General features: G+C 35.9%; 3 protein-coding genes across 7 annotated transcripts; 2 read left to right on the top strand and 1 right to left on the bottom strand.

Annotated features, from left to right (window-relative positions):
- Positions 1 to 1,110: 1,110 nt before the first annotated feature.
- On the top strand, positions 1,111 to 3,968 carry LOC121811618 (F-box/kelch-repeat protein At1g22040-like). 4 transcript variants are annotated; one of them, XM_042212492.1, is made up of 2 exons: positions 1,111 to 1,290; positions 2,179 to 3,968. In XM_042212492.1, the coding sequence occupies exon 2, from the start codon at positions 2,266 to 2,268 to the stop codon at positions 3,700 to 3,702; it is 1,437 nt and encodes a 478-aa protein (XP_042068426.1). In that variant the 5' UTR covers positions 1,111 to 1,290; positions 2,179 to 2,265; the 3' UTR covers positions 3,703 to 3,968. The 4 variants fall into 4 exon arrangements, with proteins under 4 accessions (XP_042068426.1, XP_042068428.1, XP_042068427.1 ...); XM_042212494.1 differs by having other exon boundaries at positions 2,171 to 3,968; XM_042212493.1 differs by having other exon boundaries at positions 1,828 to 3,968.
- LOC121811621 (aminotransferase ALD1, chloroplastic-like) lies at positions 3,911 to 7,250 on the bottom strand. The gene is made up of 10 exons (XM_042212496.1): positions 6,709 to 7,250; positions 6,591 to 6,616; positions 6,438 to 6,511; positions 6,066 to 6,182; positions 5,620 to 5,682; positions 5,334 to 5,438; positions 5,181 to 5,231; positions 4,713 to 5,033; positions 4,428 to 4,634; positions 3,911 to 4,361 (listed from the first exon to the last, which is right to left on the bottom strand). The coding sequence occupies exons 1-10, from the start codon at positions 6,768 to 6,770 to the stop codon at positions 4,068 to 4,070; spliced, it is 1,320 nt and encodes a 439-aa protein (XP_042068430.1). The 5' UTR covers positions 6,771 to 7,250; the 3' UTR covers positions 3,911 to 4,067.
- A 7,905-nt stretch (positions 7,251 to 15,155) lies between these two features.
- LOC121811473 (protein RAE1-like) lies at positions 15,156 to 18,298 on the top strand. 2 transcript variants are annotated; one of them, XM_042212338.1, is made up of 11 exons: positions 15,156 to 15,300; positions 15,409 to 15,495; positions 15,585 to 15,662; positions 15,740 to 15,933; positions 16,261 to 16,402; positions 17,103 to 17,183; positions 17,282 to 17,410; positions 17,554 to 17,631; positions 17,716 to 17,787; positions 17,889 to 17,969; positions 18,062 to 18,298. In XM_042212338.1, the coding sequence occupies exons 1-11, from the start codon at positions 15,247 to 15,249 to the stop codon at positions 18,107 to 18,109; spliced, it is 1,044 nt and encodes a 347-aa protein (XP_042068272.1). In that variant the 5' UTR covers positions 15,156 to 15,246; the 3' UTR covers positions 18,110 to 18,298. The 2 variants fall into 2 exon arrangements, with proteins under 2 accessions (XP_042068272.1, XP_042068273.1); XM_042212339.1 differs by having other exon boundaries at positions 15,159 to 15,300; positions 15,441 to 15,495.
- Positions 18,299 to 18,756: the final 458 nt, after the last annotated feature.

The following is an 18,756-nucleotide window of genomic DNA, read 5'->3' as shown; positions in this document are numbered from 1 at the left end:
GTGAAAGATTATTGTATTTTTTTAAGAAACGATTATCTCAAGAGTTAGTTATATCGATTTAGAAAGTATTTACTATCTAAATAAATTATTTAAACACTCTAGAAGCCAACATATTTGTAACTACCCAAAAATTGGCCAATGCCCAAAATCAGAATGAGTGGACGCCTTTTCACATTTGTTTCATTTGTTTATTTTATTTTATTTTCCTTGATTTAGTCACGTAGGCCATATTTATTCGAGTGACACAAGAAAAATAAATATAAATGACCTAGTATATGATAATAATATGTTAATAAATACTCTCATCGAAGATGATATTAATTGCCACTGGCTAACAAACTATTCAGTTTCAGCCGTCTTGATGACTTTTACATGTATATCCATCTTTCTTTTAAGTATTTTTTAAAGACTAATCAATGAATTTCATGCATGGCATACAGATACAAGTATGAGTTGGTCCAAGTCACGATTAATTTATTGTTTTATTATTTGATTAGAAATTAATTAATCTCAAATAAAAGTTGATAAATTCTAATTACCTACCTAACACGTGTTTTTGTCAACAATATACACTAATTTTGCATTTGCAACAGAAACTAGTAGTAGCATTTCAACAGTTTGTATTCATACAGTACATTTCAGTTTGTAAAGTACTAATTAAGATGAGTTTATCTGATAGATATTTTACACCTAAACTTGATTAAACACTATAATTCAAAATAAAGGAGAGAGAAAAAGTAGAAACTTTACTTTAGTTTCAATTGTTCATTTTTTAGAATATTATTTTCATCCAATTTAGATTCACTTCCCAGAACTTAAATGAATGCAAGTTTTGTATTTTTCTCATATTAGTTTTTCACGAATTTATATAAGTGATAAACTAAGGAATTAAAATGTTAATTATTATAAATAGTAGGAGTAGTACAATAATATACCAATTTAAGCCCCACATGATTTATTTCATACCTGTTCTAGTCATATTTTTTAAAATAAGTATATATTTAGAAACTGGACACGTTACTTACTAATAACAAAAGATTCTTCCTTTCTGATTGGGGCAAAATGTATATTTTTCTCTCTTTAAAATGAAGAATACCAATTTCTCATTTATAATATTAAAAGGGCAATAAATAAGTCGATAATCATTTAGTATATTTTTAAAAAAAAGTGCAAAAGTCACAACAAGCAGTGGAAATTGAGGATCCTTCGCTAAATTCCCAATTCCTCTGATAATCGCAGAGCCACGTTTTAATGCGCTCCAGATTCTTCAATTGCATAATCCTTACACCGGTAATTGTTCCTGTTAGCTAGATCGCTTTTGTTTATTATTATTTTTATCAAGTTTTCTGTTGTTTGTGGTTGCAATTTGATTCATTTTTTTGTTTTCTCGCCTGCGTGATTCCGTTTTCAGTTCGTGAGCAGTCTTAAATCGAAAAATACTGTGTGAATTCTGCTTGATTTCTCAGAATTTAGGGCCAAAAGAATTGTACAATCTACCTGAGAGAGCATATGCTAGATTTTTGGAACAGTGCTACATAAATTAAAGTGATATAATGATATCACTGTTAGTAGGGTTGTGATTTATCTCTTTCCTGATGAGGAAAATTTCAGGTGAAATCTGAATGTTTATTTCTTTGGCAATTTAAAATAGTTTGACTGCTAAGCATGAAATAGTGAGTGTGTTGGTGCGTGTGATGATTTTTTTGGATTTTGATCTTTTGTTGGGTTTACTTAGTGTTTTAGGTTTAGCTTATCTTTTTCATTCAAAGTTGGATTTTGAATTCTGAAGTCTATGATATCTGGTTGACTGAATCTATGTTTATCCAGAAATGCTGATTCACATCAGTTACAGTGGGATAAAATTGAAACAAGCAACATGGATTTATTTTTTCATTCATCTTTCTATTGGTTCTAGTATCTCACTGGCATTAGCCAGATTCGCGAATTATGATCATGGTTTATATTGTGAGTGTTCTTTACTTCTTTATATTGATATCTGACTTTATCCGATAGTATGATGTAAATGTTGGAAATCTTGCCAGAATTTTGAGTCCCACATGATCAAAACACATTTAGGGTTGATCGAGTGTTACTGTTTTGTTTCTGCTGTTATTCTTCCCATTTTACTCCATCTATCTTCTAACTATTGTTTTCTGGTGGTTGTGTTGAGTTATCAAGAAAATGGATTATCGGCAGAAAAGATAGCAGTGTAAGTAGATTGAAGCTGAAGCAACACTTTTTTTAAGCCAGAGGTGAAGGAGTTCTATGGGAGCTAGATTGAGTTCAAATGGTCATAAACTGGCGCACAGCGAGAGTATTGAGGGGTTGCAGAGTGAGGCATGTAAGAGACAAAGGAGTTCCTCGTTCTTATGGGACGACAATCCCCGACTAATTCCCAGCCTTCCGGATGAGATATCGATTCAGATTCTTGCTAGACTCCCTAGAATTTCTCATTTCAATGCAAAGCTTGTTTCAAGAAGCTGGAAAGATGCTGTAACAAGTGGGGAAATTTATAAATTGAGAAAAGAACTCGGCACAACGGAGGAGTGGCTCTATGTTTTGACCAAGACTGATGGAAATAAGCTTATCTGGCATGCCCTAGATCCGGTGTCCCAGATATGGCAAAGGCTGCCCCTGATGCCAAACGTCGTTGCTGATGAAGGAATGAGATGGGGTCTTTCTGGCTTCCGGCTGTGGAACATGGTTGGTTCGAGTGTTATTGCAGATTCTATTAGAGGCTTGCTTGGCAGGAAACGCTCATTGGACCAAATTCCGTTTTGTGGATGTGCCATAGGAGCTGTTGATGACTGCCTCTACGTCTTGGGTGGATTCTCCCGAGCTTTGGTCATGAACAATGTCTGGCGTTACAATCCCATTATAAATGCTTGGAGCGAAGTGACTCCCATGTCCATTGGTAGAGCTTACTGCAAGACGGGTGTTTTGAACAACAAGCTTTATGTTGTTGGAGGTGTGACTCGTGGTCGTGTTGCACTATCTCCCCTTCAATCTGCTGAGGTATTTGATCCTTGTTCAGGGACATGGTCCGAGATACCTAGCATGCCATTTTCAAAGGCCCAGGTGCTACCAACAGCCTTCCTCGCTGATCTGCTCAAGCCCATTGCGACTGGAATGACACCATACAGAGGGAAAATATATGTTCCTCAAAGCTTATACTGCTGGCCGTTCTTTGTTGATGTCGGAGGTGAGGTATACGACCCAGAGACAAATTCATGGACTGAGATGCCCATGGGCATGGGAGAGGGCTGGCCTGCGAGGCAGGCAGGAACCAAATTGAGCGTCATTGTTGACGAGGAATTATACGCGTTGGATCCATCGAGCTCTCGGGATAGTGCTAGGATCAAAGTTTATGATCAACAAGATGATGCCTGGAAAGTAATTGAAGGCGATATACCGATTCACGACCTCACTGATTCCGAATCTCCGTATCTGCTTGCTGGTTTTCTGGGAAAGCTGCATGTGATCACCAAAGATACAAGCAATAACATCTTAGTTATGCAAGCTGATAGGCGAAATATATTTCCTTCTGCACCTGCGCCTCCATTGTCATCAGCTTCTTTAGGTGAGTCCTTACGAGCATTTTCTGAGACGGTGTCGGCCTCATCGGAGAATCTCTGGCGAGTGATCGCCTCGAGGAATGCCGGAACTACAGAGCTGGTTAGCTGCCAGATCCTTGATGTCTAGCTAAGCTCTACTAGTGTTTGATGGTGAATCTGTTTTCATAATCTGCTATAAAGAGTTACTTACGTAACTATACTATTTTGTACTACTTGAATACAAATCTCCTTAGCATAGTGAAAGCCTATATCCTTTTGAGTTGTGTCCAACGTTATTAAAATATCTTTTGTATTGATTGATGTTGATAAGTTCAATCTTGAACTTAGATGTAATATTCCAAGAACATCAAGATTCCATTTTTATTGAGATAACTGTTATACATTGCATCCTTATTTCCAGTCCCTTATTCCAAGATTGTGTTACATAGTGAATGCAAAAGATAACAAACACAAAAGCAGTGCTTTATTGATGTTCTATTTTGGGCGTGTGCACTAGAGAAGAAGGCTCCTCAGCCTGTCTGCAGCTTCGAGAATGTTCTCTCTGTGACCAAAAGCAGTGACCCTGATATACTCCTTCCCTGCTGGGCCAAATCCACTCCCAGGAACTGTTATAATGTGTGTTTTCTCAAGAATTTCGTTGAACACATCCCATGAATTTGAGCCAGGGAAGTGCACCCAAAGATACGGCGCATTTACGCCTCCATACGCCTTGAGTCCGAGCGATTCGAACGTCTCCAGCAGTATCTCTGCATTTGACTTGTAGTAGTCCACCAGCGACATAACAGCCTGAGAGGAGATATGAGTGTTTAGGAGTCGTTCCGACAAAATGACTCTTGGTGGTCGGAAACTCACCTTGAATCCTTCACTGGATAAGCTAGCTAGGCCACCAGCCTGAGCTATCCTCGAAGCTCCGTTGAAGCATGTGCAGATAATACGATTGAAGTCGTTGATGACAGGGAAACCATTGGAATATAGCAGCTCCTTAGGCACGACGGTCCAGCCAAGACGAACACCTGTGAATCCGGCTATCTTGGAGAATGATGAAACTTCTATGGCAACCTAGTCACATAAGCATTCGGGCTTTAATCAGACTTAAAATTATGTTGGGAATGAGTGTTTTGAGCAAAACTGATTTACCTTTTTGGCTCCAGGAATTTCGTAGATTGAACGAGGACTGCCGTCTGTGATATACACAGCATAAGCTGAATCGTATACAATGATCGATCCATTCTCTTGAGCTAATTTAACGAGCTGTTCTAGCTGCTCCCACGATGCTGCGTGGCCTGTGGGGTTGTTTGGGGAGCAGAAGAAGATGATGTCCGTTCGCGCAGTTTTTGAGAGATTGGGGAAGAAATTGTTGTGGGGATCACATCTCATGTACTCAATATTCTGATACCTTCCTGATCCTTGCTCAACATCGCCCGTCTGCCCAATTATGACGCTTGAATCTATATATGCCTGCATCCACTCATGTTATAAGAAAACACATTTGTTGCAAAATAAGGTTGGGTTCAAATAAAAAATTTATCCGTGTTGACTTAATGATACAGAATTCGGAAAAACAAACTCAACCAAGAATCAAAAAATTATGAATCAGGGTATAACCGGAAAAATTGGATCTTGAACGGCAATGGACATGTTTGATCCAAAGAGCATCTGTGAGCGAACATAAGAAAGGGGGTGACATTTTAGCCAAGACTTGAGACCAATAAGGGTCGAATTCACAAGAACAGAATAATATATGCATTCGGCTGGTACCTGCAGGCGAGAAATATCACATTGTGCACCATCGGATACAAATACTTCAGCACCTTGTATACCCATGTCTTTGTAAAATGTCTCTGCAATGGCTTCTCTTAGATCCTGCAATTTACTAGAATTTGAGTTCTCTTGGAGAAAATGAACTTCATATGACTTGTATGAAGATAACAGCTTTCAATAATAAGCAGTTTATAAACATAAAAAGATGCATAGATCTGGTGAGGTATCATAAATATTACCAAAGGAAATGCAAGTACTAATTAGCAAGAGAAAAAAATATCACCTTGCTCCCTTGCTCAGCTCCATATCCTCTGTAACCTGTACGTGTTGAAAGGCTGTATGCATACTAAAAACATAAAAATGTTTAGGAATAAATAGACTGACTACAGATGATATAAATGAAACTTCATTATAATTTGTTGACGAAGGAAAACTTTGGTGTACAGATCCAAAAGAAACTGCTTAAATTGACTGACTTGATTAGTGTTAAGGAGAGCAAACATGATGAAAATTAAACATATACTTACAAAATCAGACAACACCTAACTTGAAGAAACTTCAAAAAGAGAAAATTGCAGTTCACCAGTTTCAGAAATATTTGCATTATTTGATATGAAATGCAACATAATTTCTTAATTCAGAGCATTTCGAATTAGAAAGGTTCATCAGATTCGACTTAGTGCAGCACAAACAGGCGATCTTTGAGTGTTAAGAATTTATTTAACTTACATTAGCCATGCTCGAAGCTACAACATCTGGTAATGGCTCAGTAGTGTCACCAATCCCAAGGCTGATGATCTTTGCATTAGGATACTTCTTAGCATGTTGAGCTTCCCTCTCAGATATCTGCAATGCAGGGTGGCATTAGTTTCACAATCGCCAAACAGTTGCTGAAAGATTTAAGGTTGATCATGGCAGAAAGTTGATTGTGCAATACAACATGATCAGCTGGCAAAATTTAAGAACTATAGGATGACTTTTCTGTTAATTCCCTGAAATAGTATGCTTTGTTCATATCTAAAGATGGTTAAGCTAATTATCACCATTAGAAAGACAGAAAAGAGTAAAGCTGGTGTGCACCGAAAGATTCAAACTACCAACCTCAGGGAATAGATAGTTATACTGAAGCTTCTCCAATGTTGGATTACGAGAAACTTTTGTACGATAATCTTTAGCTGCATGGATAACATTAAATTCTCAGCAACTACACTCTTGAATATGTTGTGTTTATCTAACAAAGATGCAATCACATACCATTTTTATTATCTTGTGTTGTGATGCTGCAATAAAAACAGAAGGGACAATTCATTATTATGGAAGCAATCATGAGACTCAATCATTTATGGTAAATAAGCTCAATCAAATACATTACCTAGCTCTAGGAGATAAAATGGTTTTGTAAGGCATGAAACTAAAAGCAAAACTCGTATACATGTTTTAGATTATATCCGCACTCTGGGATGTAATGCCAAAGTACAGTCAGAAAAGTATAAATAAGCACATTGAGCTAGAGGCGCACGGGATATTTATACCCATACAAATAACAATAGAGAGCTTGTTTGAGTCGCTGTCAACTTGCATCCAGCATGATGTCAAAGCAGGTTTGTCCATAAACAACTCCTGTTATTTATTGCTTATTCGGTATGTACATGTGTGAAAACTAATGTTGACACCATATGTCAAAATCCACGGTATTTAGATGCACACTTGTGTGAATCCAAGGGCTCACACAACCCTCATAGTCGATGGTCTCTTTTCTTCATAGTAGTTGTTGGATTGTTGCATCCATGTAATTTACAAAAGGTAGACTAAGACAGATGTAACCTTTTTTAAAGCCTCTAGTATTCTTGCCAAAGTTCATTGTTTCGTAGACTAGAAACAGACATGGAAAGTGAAGATACACTTAATGTTGCATTGTACCTTTGATGCTTCAACAATTCTCCATTTTTCCTTGTTCTTTGTCTCCACAAGGAGAAACTTCCTGACCAGATACTCAACCGAGAAGGTCTTTTATTATTTTCAAGACCATCTAGATAACTGCAAAGCTCAACTTAACATGGATATGAGAGTGTTTCTTGCCTTTGTAGATAGATATATGAAACAATGAGGGTCCACAATGTTAAGAGAGATATTAAATCAGCAATTCTCACCCCAAATAAATCACTGGTTACAAAGTTCAATATATGTCAGGTTGATCAATGTAGTGAGATAAACAAGATGTCCCAAGCCCCGACCCATCTCTAGACTTCATATCCTAAATAGAGCCCTTGTTTGAAAGTTTCTCTCCAGAGGGATCCTTTTAGGCAGGAAAGCCAAATATTGCCACTAATCTATATCCATTTGCCACAAAAGCAAAGGAAAAAATTGTCTTCATTTAGAAAGATCAAGAAACTTTTCCACGTCTAATTCACACAGCAAGGGAATACAACCAGACCTACTCTTATTACTCCCAATGCATTGAAGAGAAAAGTAGACAGCAATCTCAATAATTATTCCGATTCCTTTTTGGCGGCTTAGAGTTTCATCACTAGCAGGTTGGGCACAGTTAATGATTGGTCTGAATCAGCATATAGTCGAGAGTGACTTTTTTTCATCCAATTACAGAAATCATCCATACTTAGTTTTTCACTAATAAACTATTATGTGCTACAACTGCACAAACTGTCTACTAGCATGCATTACTAATTATTTTTATTCTCAGGAATTTCACATCAAACTTCATATAAGTTTCGTCCGTGTTCACCACCAGCTCTACGCTTACTAAGACCGTATGACCAGCAGCTTAGACAAGGTCACAATGCAATACAAAGCCTAACATTTTCTACTCTTGACAAGGAGACCTCTTCAAAATTTATAATCTAAGAACTAATACATCTACTTTCTTGAATATTGACTAAGACGGGTAGAATCGAGAATGTCTTATTCGAGAAGCCCTAAAAAGTGACAACTAATCAAATGTAGATGAATCATTTTGGCAAAACCCACAAAGAAAAGTAGTAGCAAGGCTGCTAGCAAGACTCATTTTACACATCTGCAATCCCATGACATGACAACTACAGCAACTTATGCCTTCTAAGGTGGAATTGACATTTTGGAAAATAATAATTTTATTCTTTGTAGACCAAAACGTATTGGCAGTGTGCAAAGCATAGACTTTTCTTTTTCCAGTTCTATTTATTCAACTAATTCTCCACACGAAATAAACAAAGGCTTAGCGTTGAAGTTCATGAACAAATGGGTTCACATTGCTACTTAATTACACATGCCCATATAAAATTCTCAGAATTGGACTTTCAGTCTTGACCAAACAATTAAATTCATACAAAAAGACTGAGTTTGCCGTTCAATCTGCGCTAAAAATCATCAAAAAGGACAAAATGCTTGCATTTACAACAGTTGAAAATGTATTCAAAGGCGACGATGATTTCACCTCTTACCTTTGAAATTGACTGCGGAAGAATGCCCTAATTCAGTTATGTAAATTCTGGTTAAAAAATGTAGAAATTTTGAAAATTTAGGCAAATCTGCAGATTTTCCCTGATTTGGAAATAATCAAGTAAACAGAGACTGATTTAATTTAACCGAGAGAGTGAGAGTCTACAGTTGATAATTTTATACAGTAGTAATTTTTTATACACATTAGTATTAATTTTCATGTGCAATTTCATCAAGTGCAATGAGGTATGCTTTGAATTTTTATATGTATGTTAAAGAAGTTGGCTGAATGTGCAGAAATTGAAATTATTTAGTAATAGATAGTAGTATTAAGCTTGTTTAGTATCTCCATTATAGATAAATTGAACATGTTGCAAAAAGCAATGTTTTAAAGAATTTCAATGGTGAAAAAGTACTATCCTTCTACAACATCAACAATGCCAATATTTGTTGTGTTGCACATTACATCACCAGTTGTAAAAAAATACTACAACAAAGTGCTTCACCATGAGAGTTAATACTAGCATTTTAGATAGCCATTGATCATATGTCAATAATTTATGTTGGAAAATGAAATGATGATATTAGTATACATATTTAATTATTTTTAAAATAATTGATTTTAAGTGGACAAAAACTATGTAGTAGCATGTATGATATTAGAAGATTAATTGGTAATATTATCCCTAATTTTATTAGGTATTTTTCCAACTACTATATAACAGTACTACTACTTCATTGAATTTGAAAATAAGTTTCAAATGGAATATTCGAGACTCACAATCTATTTCCGAGAAATAGGTTTAAGTATAGGTGGAGATGGAATTATAAGAATAAAACAAATCTATCACGCTTCTGATTTTTCTCACATAAATATTAACAATAGCTCAAACTATTTTTTGAGTTTTGGAAACTCCTTTCTCGAAAAATAAAATGGATCAGTGACCATTCAATAAATATAGCAAGAGAATGCTTGCACGTATTAGAAAATAAGTTAGAAGTTCTAATAATACACTATTGTCTATTAATTACGTGATATACTTCTAACTATTTATTTTAGGAGTGTGTCTAATCATTTTCCATTCAAGAATTATGTCACAACTGATTACAAACCAAACCAAACCATCAACCCCATATTATTATGATTATAATCCTTGACTTTCATGCATGCATTTATATTTAATTACAAATAAAAACTTGTTTTTATTGTGAGAACGGAAAATTATTTTCAGTTATTCGATTATGAAGACTACGTTGAATTTATCTCTTTATTAGATGAGCATTCGACTCCCATGAAAGACAAATTTGCATTTAGGAGCTTTAATTTTGTATAATTTATTTCATCATTTTCATTGTATAATAGTAATAGACAAGTGGAGTATTCGTTTTGGGATTATGCCATAATAGTTTATTCTACACTTGTTTCATTTTCCTTTAACTTAATTTCACTTCCATGCAGTAGCAATTTTAAATCTTTTAGAATATCATGTCGAAGAATTATCTTTGCATGCTGTTTCTTGGAAGCACAAGGTGTTAACAAGTCAATACTACTAAATTAAAGGAGTACTAAAACAAATAGAGAAATAGGCTGAAGATTCTAAGCAATACATTTTATTATCAAAACTATCAAATTTTCACGATTTCGAATATAACATATGCATTGAACTAAAATGAAATTTTGAATGATAAAATTAATTCATGACAAAGACTTTTTTTTGCATAATTGATGAGGAAAAATCTCACACAACACATTTTCCCAAAAAATAATGCGAATCTAACTTCCAAGAAAATGGCATGTGACATGACATCCACGAAATTTCCAAGCACACGTGGTTGAAGCATTGGATTATCTAAGGCCATCCGCATCCTCATCTCTTAACCGTCTCATCTCTTCACTGTTCATAGGCCCCACTGTACTTTTCACCACATCTCTTAACTAAGAGACATTACCTGCATCTCTTAACCGTCTCTTAACCATCTCATCCCTTAACTATTCATTCAATTTCATTTTTTTTATTTCCAACAAATTCAATTAATAAAAAACACTTCATTAAATAAAATAAAATTACAACTTAAAATTCTAAAAAAATAAAAAACCACATTAATAAAATCCTAAAAAAGATAAAAAATACATAATTTAAAACTCAAGGAAGCAGAAGAAAGAGTTGTCTAATGACGATCATGTGCGTCTACTGGTTGCCAAATTTTGCCCAAATGCGCTCCATTAGATCCTCCTGGAGTTGGGCGTGAGCGGTAGAATCTCGTGTCCTTACCTGAATAGACAACCGCTCTTGCAAAGACAGATGCACTCCACTGCGAGGCGGACTACTTGCGGTAGAGCTTCCCGGGGTTTCAGGGTGGAACCAATTTCCCGCCTCAGATCCTTCATCAGCGACAATCATGTTGTGCAAGATTATGCACGTATACATGATGTCGACCATATTCTCCATAAACCACGTACGAGCCGGGGCTTTGATATTGTTGAATCGAGCTTAGAGAACCCCGAACGCTCTCTCCACATCCATGCGAGTAGCCTCTTGCTTCTGCGCAAAAAGAGCATGTTTTTCGTTTATCGGCCTGTTGAACGTCTTCACGAAGGTTGGCCAACTCGGATAGATGTTGTCGGCAAGACAGTACCCCATTTTATACTGGCGGTTGTTAGCGATGAAGTTGATGGCCGACGATTTACCATTCAAAACTTCGCTGAAGAGGTCAGATTGGTTGAGCACATTGACGTCGTTGTTCGATCCGGGGACCTCAAAATACGCATGCCAAATCTATAGCCGGTAGTCGGCAACGGCCTCGAGTATAACGTTGGGGTGGGTGCCTTGTGGCCGCTCGTGTATGACCCCCTCCACGCCACAGGAAAATTCTTCCATTGCCAATGCATGCAACCGACGCTGCCAAGCATCCCGGGGAATCCGTGCACTTCTTCGTGAAGTCGGAGCAGAAACTGACAATCTGCGGTGCTTGGCTTCCGGAGAAATTCATCGGTGAAGGCTGCCCGGACGCCTTTGCAGAAGTTCATCAAACACAGTCTCCCAGTGTTTTCCCCAATGTACAGGTATTCGTCGAACACATCCGCCGTTTGTCCAGTAGCAAGCTGACGGATTGCTGCAGTACATTTCTGGAGCGTCGTGTGACTGGGACGGCCAACGGCGTCGAACCCTTCTTGGAAGTACTCTTCCCGGGCTGCCAATGTATTTGCGATATGCAGAAATAGTTGTTTCCGCATGTGGAAACGGCGACGGAAGTAGGTCTCTTCCCATACGGGGTTCTCACAGAAGTAATCGCGTACCAACCTTGCGGCGGCTTCCTTCCGGTTAAGATGGATGTACATCCGGGATCGTCTTTGAGGCGGTGCGGCTTCCTCCTCCTCCCTACGTCGATCTTCTTCTAGCGATTTTTCCATTATTCGACGCATTTGCTCAAATGGATCCATGAATGGATTAAATTTGGGAGAAGAATAATGTTTTGAGATAAATAATGTAGAGTGTTTGAGTGAGAATAGATAGTTTTTTTATGGTGGATTAATTTGTGGGAATGATTTGATATTTATAGAAGTGATTGAGGGCTTAAAAAAATACAAAAAAATAAAAAAAATTGTAAAAAACTACTATAAACGGCTAGTATATTTTTGGAATTTTTTTATTTTTCGAATTTTTTCTGAATTTAAAAAAAATAAAAATAAAAACATTTTCAACGAAAATAAATGACGCTCACTCGCGGCCGGCGAGTGTGCGTCACAGATGAACCAGAGCTCGCCACGTGGCCAACGCGCGTGGCGAGCTGTCTCGCGCGCTGCCTCTCCGCGGCGAGACGCCCGCCGAGACAAGACTGAGATGGATGGTTGCATCGCCGTCTCGTTGCCGTCTCGTCTCTCCGAGACGAGATAGAGACAGCATCGAGACTCGATGCGGATGCTCTAAGAGCCAGAGTTTATTGTAATATAGAAAAAAAATTAATTTTAGTTTTTATAATAAATTAAAAAAAGAATATAAAGAAACGAGTAAACATAAAAAAAAGTGTTTATTAATTGAGAATGGGAAGGGAAATTTTTCAGAGAGTTGTTTTGAAAGTTTGGGTGATGGATTGGGAAAATACACAAGACATTTAGATTTTCTATTTATATTTTATTATCTAAAATTATTTTGTCATTTTGGCTATATCCATTCTTGTAATAGACATAATTATTTGAGTTGGACAGTCACCTGCTTTTAATAGTGCCACTGCCAACTTGTAAATATAACATGGATATCAGTTATATGTACTTATAATAAAGTGTAATTTATAAACTCCATGATCAGCTACGTACATGTGCGAGAACAATTAATTGAAAATTTAATTATGTTTGAAATTTTGGATTATGAAATTCAATTGTATGTGTATATGGATTAAATTTTTGATTTGATCATAATTATCTCTTGCATTTATTTATCTTAAATATATATTGATTCATTTGTGTATTTAAAATGTTCTTCAAAAGCTATTTATTATGCTACATATGTTATGCAAGCCGTGAATACTGTTTTTCCGTTTAGTCCATGTTGAGTGCTATTTATTTTATTTTATACACATTTTATTTTAAAATTACAGCTTTGAAAGTTATTTTTAACATTATTAATTTTTAATTATGTAAAAAATGTTTTATTTTGTTATTTTATTCATTTATTTAAAGTTATAAACTTATAGAGAAAATAACAAATCTAGCTTTTATTTTTTTGAGAAACAAATAGTAACAATTTTAAGATTTTAAAATAAAAATAAATGTATGAATTAAAATAAATAATATTAAAGTGAACTAAATGAGAATGATATTCATAAATGATGGTCAACGTTTCGCAATTATTTTATTTATCACCAATGACTTTCTCATTCATTGTTCACAAAAGAAAAATAAAAAAAGACGTGTAATGTGTGATAGCAAATCACTCGCAATCTATTAAAATGGGATATTTACTTTGAGTGGTAGAATGTAATAATACAAATAACTGAGAGCACTCCATCATTTGCTTCAATCAATTGAATCATTTTACATTTATTTGACCATCTTATTCTTCAAACTATTAGTTCTATATTTTATCATTTTTTATGTGAAGTCAATATGTTATCACAATAATCACCCACATTATATAGTTCAGCATTCGTACGGAAAACTCATAATTTGTTACTCCTTATAATATGTGATTGAGATTCGTTTCATATTAAATAATTAATTACAATTAATTGTTTCATTATCTATATTGACAATTTTGTTTGTTTGTCTGTTTTCGTCTTCTTCTTTCTGTGTATTTTGGAATGTTGTGAAAAACTATGAAACGGAGAAATGCGGCAGTTGGCTTTTAATCATACAATAAATTTTTATATATTTTTTTGTTAGGCCAATGTTGGATAAGAGTTGTTACAAATTACAAAACATAATTAAAATGGGGATAGTATGTATCTACTCATTTTGTAAAATTTAAACGCCCACTCACAAAACAAGTACATTAAAAGGCCCGGAAACACATTCCGCCCGGCCCAACACCTAGTAGTGTCAAACATCGATACGGCCCATTGGGCCTTAGTCAATAATTATTTAAGGCCCAAATTTTTATTTTAAAAAAAGCAAAATCCTACTCCACTTACTATAATAATTTTATATTGATTTTTATTAACCTAAATTAATATCTTGCCTTTTTTAGAATTTCGCAATTTTGGGCATTCACAAGTCACAGCTTTGTTTTTAAGCTACCACGTCGGCCAGTCCTAATTAAGCCTCAATCTCTACTAAAATCTTGATAATTATAAATTCATAATAAAAGGACTAAATTTTTTTATAATTAACACTCTCAAATTACGTAACCCAGATTCATAAATTGCATAACTCTAACCTACCCAATTAACTAAGCAAAATATCTAAATTACACAATTTAATTTCCTAAATACAAAATAAAATAAAAATCATGCCAATAGCAAAAAAGATGACATTAAAATTAACAATGAAGTAAATAAAAAAAGAAAAACAACAAAATCAATCTTTGGTATCCGGCCCCGTCCGGACTGTCACGCAACAAGGCACCGACTCAGTCCCCATCCGAGCCGCACCATCATAGACGCGGTTGTGAACGCTCTTAATAATATATTCATTTCAGTGATAATAATTTTAATTATGCAGTAAATATATTTTTATAATTTTAATAAAATCAATATTATTAATTAAGTTAGTTATTAACAAAAACAAAAAATAATTAAAACAAATGCTAAGGGCTAAAACAGTGGAAGAGAGAGAGAAAAATGTTGCATGGTTTCAAATTTTCTGGTTAGCTTAATGACGACGCCGTTCCCCGCGCTATATATATGTCATTGTCACCTCTCTCATGCATAACCGCCTCTTTCTCTCTCTCCATTCTCTCTTCCAATTCGCTCAAAACTTGATTGAGTTCTTCTTCAATTTCTGCATAATACACTCTCGTTGTTAACGGAGGTTTCGATCATGTCTGTAAATGGCGCGGCGTCGACCATCGCAAACCCCAACCGTTCCACTGAGGTAGTATTTCTCACGAATTCGTGAAATTTGTTTAGGTTTTCAGTTTTTACCTATCGCCAATATCCTGCATTGTTTGAATTTTTGTTTAAATTGATTGTTTTTGAGAAGGTGGTTAAACCTCCTAGTGATTCGGTTTCCAGCCTAAGTTTCAGCCCCAAAGCAAACGTTTTCGTGGCTACGTCGTGGGATAATCAGGTGTAGTTTTGCTTTTCCACATTAGTAGACAGGGGGAGTTGGTTTTGTTCAAGCTAATTTCGTGTTTCTCCTATGAAAACTCGATTTAGGTTGGATGTTGGGAGGTGCAGAAATCTGGTAACGAACTCAGCACTGTTCATATGGGATCAATGTCACACGACAAGCCGGTAATTTGTAGTTTGTATGAGCCTATGATGTGATTCTTCTGTTTGCCCCTTTGTTGATTTAAGTTTAATCTTGGTAGGTGTTGTGCTCTGCTTGGAAAGAAGATGGGACAACTGTGTTTTCTGGAGGGTGTGACAAGCAAGTTAAGATGTGGCCGTTAGCATCGGGTGGGCAGCCTGTTACAGTGGCTGTGCATGATGCTCCGGTTAAAGAAGTTTCTTGGATCCAGGAGATGAACCTCTTAGTCACCGGAAGCTGGGACAAGACTCTGAGGTTAATTTAATTCTTTGGTGCCTTTAATAGAGTAACTCATTGTTGAATTATGAAATTGTTCTTTTAGTAATGGTACTAAGAGGGTGCTAGGTTTGAATTCTTCAATGACAAAGATATTGCGTATGATTGAGGAGAGGAATGCTGCTGCCTTATTTTCATTGTTGGCCTTCTTTTTTCAAGAAGTTTCCATGGGAATGAATCGTTCTTGAACTCTCTGTTAATGTGATCTTGTGTCTCTGCAGTCTAATTTAATCTCTGATGTCTTGTCTTACTTTTCTATAAATGTAGCCACTTATAATTTAGTCTCTGTTGCCTTCTTGTCTTCAGGTATTGGGATCTGAGACAGCAATCTCCAACTTGGGTACAACAACTTCCAGATCGCTGCTATGCACTGGCAGTTCAACATCCTCTTATGGTTGTTGGGACTGCTGACAGAAATATAATCGTCTTTGATTTGCAGAAACCTCAGGTTGTTAGGCATTCTTTGTCCTGCTCTTGGCTTTAATCTTATTTTTTGTTGTTGAGAGCTAATAAAGTGTACCATGGTTTGTAGAAAAAAGTAAACTCCACTTTAGATTTTACTGATATGCATCTCTTTAGGTATCTTCTCCAGGATTCTTGCATCTATTTGGCATACATTACATCGAGAGCTATAATCTAATATAACTTGGGATAGGGCTGCATGCTAAGTCTTGATTTCCATGCTTATTTCAAAAGTAGAAGAACATCCCATTTTTCAGTTTACCAAAATTTGTAGATCACTTCATTGCTTTACTGTGTCTTCACTTATGGCAATCTCATGTTTAGTTCACCATTTCTTATATTCTTTTATTTTCATGTCTGTGGCTATGACAGCCATCTTTATGGTGTCCTGAATGATACCCCCTCGGAGATCCCATCTTTGTTGTGGTTATGAGACACCTTTTTTAAAATGTCCTCTCCCTGGCCCCCACCTTTAAAATGTCATCTAAATCATTCTTATAAGATGCTGCCTTGTTATAACAGATCCATCTTCATAGTTATGTCTAGAATGCTTGCTGTGTATTTTTATGTCAGAAGCGAAATATTGTCTTTTTATGCGTATTTTTAGTGTCATCTATTGTCTGTAGCAAATCATACTAACTGCATATGAGAATCATGAGGTGATATACTTTGTTTGAATATGGCAGACTGAGTATAAGAGAATTGTCTCACCTCTCCAGCACCAGACTAGGTGTTTGGCTGCTTTTCCTGATAAGCAAGGTTTCTTGGTAAGATTCTCCACTCATGTCTAAACTTTAAAATCACCAACTGTTTAATACTGAACGGTCATTATATCTACGCTGAACATGGCATTGTGTTATTCTAGGTTGGTTCAATCGGAGGAAGAGTTGGTGTGCATCATTTTGATAAGCCGCAGACAGATAAAACTTTTACTTTCAAGTGTCACAGGCAAGGCAGTGTGGTTTACTCTGTCAACTCGCTAAACTTTCACCCTGTAAGAAAATATATTCAAGCCCTCGTTAAACCGAATACAATTTTGTTGCTATCATTCTACATTTCCTTCTTTCTTTTTTCCTTTTCTCATGTCTAAAGGTGTCTTCATTCTGTGCTGAATAATTTACTGTCTTGGCTTCTCAGACACATCACACATTTGCTACCACTGGATCTGATGGAAGCTTCAGTTTTTGGGACAAGGATAATAAGACGAGGCTCAAGGTATATAAGCGAACAACGATCTAACAATACAAAGTGTTTGATGCGCTTCCCCTTACCCTCCATCTCACTGAACTTCTTTTTCAGGAAATGGCACGATGCAATCAGCCAGTAACTTGCAGCAGTTTTAACCACGATGGTTCTATCTTTGGATATTCGGTATGCTTTATCATCTGAAATATATATCTTTTTGGCATTCAGAAAGTTTGTTGTCTCATCGACAACTGATTTCAGTGTGTTGGGTCCCTTTTCTGTTCAAGGTTTGTTATGACTGGAGCAAGGGGGCCGAAAAATATGATCCGGCGACAGCAAAGACCAACATATACCTCCACCAGCCTCTGGTACTTTTCTTGAATCATAGTGAATGATACATCGGAGCTAAATTTTTTCATCTCCTCACGTCGTGTATATATCTCCCTTTGGGTATCTGCAGGAAGTGGATGTTAAACCCAGACTTCCTTTAGCAAGAGGAAGAAGGTGATGTTTCAGACAAGAAGAATTTCACTTTGTACACAACACTTTTGTTCTAAAGAGTAGTACTCCATACATAGGCTAGCAGCAGCAGAGTTAGTTCGAGAATTGTTTATCAAAATGTGAATGTGGTTAACTACAATGTTTTGGATGTTGTTCGAACCTTCTACTACTATAAATTCAACCAATTCTTTGCCTACCTATGTGTGTGATTTTAGTCCCAACAACACAAACACCAAACTTAGGCTATTATTCATTGTAAAATGAGTTCAATGCATGAATTGAAAATTATTTTGATTAACGCATGTGATTCTAAAAAAGTGTAATTTCTCAACTTAATTGATCAGTTAAGTGAATGTGCCAGAACAATTTAAAATTTTATGTTTGAAATTTTGGATTATGAAATTCATTTGTCGTCTATATGACTAAATTTTTTTATTTGCCTCATAAGTCATAATTATCTCCTGCATTTGTTTTTCTTAAATATATTGATTCATCTTATGGAATACTACGCTAAGTTATTTTAGAAAAAATATTGTTTTGGATACATTATGTGAGCACATCGGTGGAGTATCACTAACTTTTCGTTTAGTTTTAACGCTATTTGTTTTATTTAATATATTTAAGATTCAAATATTTTTAAAGTTATTATTAATT

The sequence above is a fragment of the Salvia splendens genome, chromosome 7 (genome assembly GCF_004379255.2).
Source record: "Salvia splendens isolate huo1 chromosome 7, SspV2, whole genome shotgun sequence".
Taxonomy (NCBI): domain Eukaryota; kingdom Viridiplantae; phylum Streptophyta; class Magnoliopsida; order Lamiales; family Lamiaceae; genus Salvia; species Salvia splendens.
Note: the sequence above shows the minus strand (reverse complement) of the source record. Positions and strands in the feature narration are given on the sequence as shown.